The 4634-nt window shown below is 35.3% G+C and overlaps 1 protein-coding gene across 1 annotated transcript; it reads right to left on the minus strand.

Moving 5' to 3' along the window:
* Positions 1-1408: 1408 nt before the first annotated feature.
* Positions 1409-3485, minus strand: LOC145122820 (annexin D5-like). The gene is made up of 6 exons (XM_079058388.1): positions 3282-3485; positions 2932-3077; positions 2515-2733; positions 1993-2208; positions 1796-1885; positions 1409-1702 (listed from the first exon to the last, which is right to left on the minus strand). Exons 1-6 carry the CDS (start codon positions 3355-3357, stop codon positions 1499-1501), a joined length of 951 nt encoding a protein of 316 aa, XP_078914514.1. The 5' UTR covers positions 3358-3485; the 3' UTR covers positions 1409-1498.
* Between the last annotated feature and the right edge of the window lie 1149 nt (positions 3486-4634).

Raw genomic sequence — 4634 nt, forward strand, 5'->3', positions numbered from 1 at the left:
TTGTTTCATATGTTTCCGGACTTCGGTCTGATGTCGGGGAAAGCCCGAGGAATGTTTTTATGCTTCCGGATTTCGGTCCGATGCCGGGCGGGGCCCGAGGAATGTTTATATGTATATTTCTGAACTACAGTTCAATGTTGGGTGGTACCCGATGAAGGAATGCATGTTTAGTTATACTTGTTGTCTTTGTGATACTTGTATGTGCCTGGTAGGGAGGTGAGTGTGGGAGGGGTCCCGTATCTCATCACTAGCTGAGAGTGGATGGGGTTCCATATCTCATCATTAGCAGAGTAGGGGCGGGGCCCATGTTAGGCGAGGCCTTAGGATTGGAATATATAGTATTATGTATGATTCCTTATGTGCTAGCATGATTATATGTTATTGTCTGAATGTGTATAGCGGGCGGGGCTCAGAGATAGGCTGGGCCTGGAAGAAAGAAATTTGTATACCGAGTGGGGCTCGATGTCAGGCGGGGCCTGATGTCGGACGTTGTTCGATGTCGGGCGGGGCCCGAGGAAGGGGCGGGGGCCAAGTATATGTGATTATGTGTATGATATGTGGTAGTTTGGGGAGACTCACTAAGCTTCGTGCTTACAATTTTCAGTTTTGGTTTCAGGTATTTCCGGTAGCGATGGGAAGAGCTCGGGATGACTGCAGTGCACACACCATTTGTTTAGCCTGAGATGTTTTTACTCTGATATGTTGATATGAGTTTTGATGAGATACTCTGATTTGATACTTTGACTTATGCTTTTGGATGAAATGATTTTGATAATTATGGTTATTTTAATAAAATAAAAATGAAATTTTTGGTCATGGTTTTGGGATGTTACATATAGTCGCAAGGGGAATATTGTTCATCATCGTCATGGTGTTGGAGACAAAGGTTGTTGACGGATTGACCATACTAGGCAAGCATTGCTTTGGTTTTAACGATTGAGAAGAGGGTATCAGGAGGGAGAGAATGGCCTAATTTGGGGTAAGAACATATTCCACTTGGTTCGATTGAGGGTTCCATTTAAGGAAGATAGGCCACCGTATACGGTGACGTGGTCTAGCTTAAGTCCACGTATGTCAAGACACATCAACATGTAACCCGTAAACCAGATACTATTTCCCCCAAACCCCTAATTAGTCGGTATTTCCTAATGTTAACGACCAATTAAGCACAAAAAATATTGTAGTGACTAAATGTGTAAATTCGCCAAACTTTATTGTGTTACAGTGCCAAAAACCATTTTCATAATGCAATGCTATAATAACATTTTGAAATTATAATGTTCCGATAATAAAAGTATAATAAAAGTAAAAGTTATAATATGAAAAAGAAAATACATAGATTGCTATTTCTTTTATTTTAATAATCCCATATTCTTATTATTTTAAATTCAGATTATTAGAATATATATGGTTTCAAAACAAGTTCATATTACAACTTTAGATTAATACAAAACATGAACAAACTTCAGATTAGCACAAAGCATGAACAAACTTCAGCCTAGTGATTTGGGCCTAGAAGAGAAAGATGGAAGGTCTGGTAATTGCCAGATGTTTCTGACTTGACCGCATCATTTAAAGTCGTCTTGTATTTTTTATGATACTCAGCCTTTATATATTGCATATCAATCTCAGTCCTGGTCACAATCACCCTTATAAGCGTGGTGTCAGCAGTCCCTAAGCCTTTCATTGATTTATTTAGTAACTACAAACATTTTCAATTTCCATATCAGTATCATAAAGGGACATGAATATCATAATGTAACCTTGAATACAATTGGTTGAATAAAAAACTCACTTTAGCAAAATACTTTGCGGGGTTTTCAGCACATTGTAAGATTGTCAAAAGTGCGAGCTCAAATAACCCGGAAGTTTCACCTTTTATAGCCTACAAAAAGGCCAAGATTCAAGAATCACAAACACGTACCACTTTTGTTAGCAAAAATATTGGAACAAATTGAAATAGTAAAAATGTGTGTGGATTTTTATGAGAACCTTTTTGAGTGATCCTCCATACATGTCATGGTAAAATGAGTTTATAGCCACCAAATGTACTCTACTTCTCTCGCTAAAAATGTGCACAAACACCTTCTCATCGGTTCCTAACTTCTTTTCACCAGCTTTGTACAAAGCCTTGGCATCTTTTGCAGCCATTTCCCGATCAACTTCCATGCCTTCATAACGCGGTTTGCTTAAACAAGCCAGCAAAATCTACAAAAGAAATAAAATATTTAATCAAATAATGTCATTCCATCACTTGACAAAGTAAATGATACCATATCCGATGGTATACTTTGACAAATAGTCAAGGGCCACCATATGAGGTTTCAATTCCAATATGGATTGGACTTATTAATTATTATGGGTAGTATGCTATTATGTCAACCACCCATGTGAAAGTATACCTGATTTACATCTTATATAATGTTTCTGTCTAAGTCAGACCACTGGAAAAATAACCTTTTTTGCAAATGTATAGATTTGATAAATTGACTGTAAGAGTGCCAAAAACGCTACCTTTTCATGATGCCCTGTAGCTTGTAGTTCGATGTCACTTTCAAGATAAGTCCCGAAAGTTGAGTGGTAAATTTGCTTGAGAGTTTGTAACTGGGAAGAAGTTCTAGAACATATGACTTCGGTTACTGTTTCAAGATTGATATAATTTTTGGTCATTGCTTTCTTTAATATAGTGGCATCCCTTGTTGCTGGATCATGCATCCAAAGCGAAACTGCAATCTGTAACATATTTTTCTAAAGTCAAACTTAATATAATCCAAATTCGGAATTCTCTTTGTTTTTTAATGCTTTTAAGTCAAAATTGTAACATCAATCCAAATACATAATTTATATATTATTCTCATCATGTTTAACCTTAACTCATTAAGTCAATAACTACCGTATTTGACTATTAAAAGTCAAACTTGGCCTATGTACCTGTAAATTGCCACTAAGTTCAGAAGACAAACGTTTAAGAATGTCATCGGAATACAGCCTCCGGTATTCATGCAGGATATGAGCCCTTTGCGTTGCATCTCGATGAGCAAGAATGCTAATCACTTCCTCAGCATCACATCCAAATCCTGATTAAAGTCAACAAAAGTAAAATTGATGTTCATATACCAAGATCGAAGCCAAACATTCACGTTTTATAGCTAGAATCAGAAGAAAACGAAGAGGGTGCTGATAAGAACAAGATTTCGATAAGGTCATTATTCAAATCGAATCATCAATCTAACGAAGCAAAGAAAATGGGTGCAGTTGAGTTGAGTAATTGAAGGATGTACCTTTGAAAGCTTTATATAATCGAATGGCGTCGTCGTGGGGAGAAACAGGTGTCGGAGGAACTGTTAGAGTCGCCATTATCGATCGGTGTTTTGGAAAGATAAACAGAGAGTGAGTTCGGAGGGACAGAAACGGAGAAGTTAAATAGAGATAAAGAGGACTAGTTGAGTCATGGGTGTCTCTGTAATGGATTGCTTCAAAAGGGTCAAGATCAACTTCAGCAACTTGCCATAAGTAACAGTCAACAGTTATACTTTGTGAATTAATTTATTCCATTCTACTGGAGGAGACTTATTAAATTAATCAAAATGGAATAGTGGGAATATGAGATTCGTGGCTTTTGGATAAACGAATGTGCTATTTTAAAATATATATATATATATATATATATATATATATATATATATATATATATATATATATATATATATATATATATATATATATATATATATATATATATATATATATATGGAAAAGTGAATATAAATTACAGCCCCACCTAAGCTTAGGTACTAAACCTCATGAAAATACGTTGTTTTACTATATAAAGATTACGATTAGGTTACCACTTGAAGTTGTAGTTTCATAATGTACACAATAGTTTTGATAAGGAAGCAAGAACGTTGATTATCTTCCTCCTTCGTGACGATGAAAAACAATATTGTTCACTAAGGTGAAGTAAAAACGATAATAAAGGAAAAAAAACAATGATGGTAAAACGATAATGGAGGGAAGAAATGTTATTAGGGATGATATATTTACCAAGTGAAAACCAAATCGAGTATACATTACAGCTCCACCTAAGCTTAGGTACTAAACCTCTAAAATATGTCGTTTTAACATGCTAAATATACCCGGTTTGGTTTCACTTGGTAAATATATCATCCTCCATAACATTTCCTTCTTTCATTATCGTTTTACCATCTCTGTTTTCTTTCCTCAATTATCGTTTATTACTTCACCCAAGTGAACATTACTAAACCCTAAACCTAAACCCTAAACCCTAAATTTAAACCCTAAACCCTAAACCTAAACCCTAAACCCTAAATCCAAACCCTAAACCCTAAACCCTAAATCTAAACCCTAAACCCTAAACCCTAAACCTAAACCTAAACCCTAAACCCTAAACCCTAAACCTAAACCCTAAACCCTAAACCCTAAACGCTATTGTGTCGATCTTGAATTTACATCTTGAAATATTAATCGTGAATCCATTAACCATAATCTTTATATAGTAAAACAATGTATTTTCAAGAGGTTTAATACCTAAGCTTAGGTGGGGCTGTAATGTATATTCCCTTTTCCCATATATATATATATATATATATATATATATATATATATATATATAT

The sequence above is a fragment of the Lactuca virosa genome, chromosome 6, assembly GCF_052849685.1.
Source record: "Lactuca virosa cultivar CGN04683 chromosome 6, Lactuca_virosa_CGN04683_v6, whole genome shotgun sequence".
Taxonomy (NCBI): domain Eukaryota; kingdom Viridiplantae; phylum Streptophyta; class Magnoliopsida; order Asterales; family Asteraceae; genus Lactuca; species Lactuca virosa.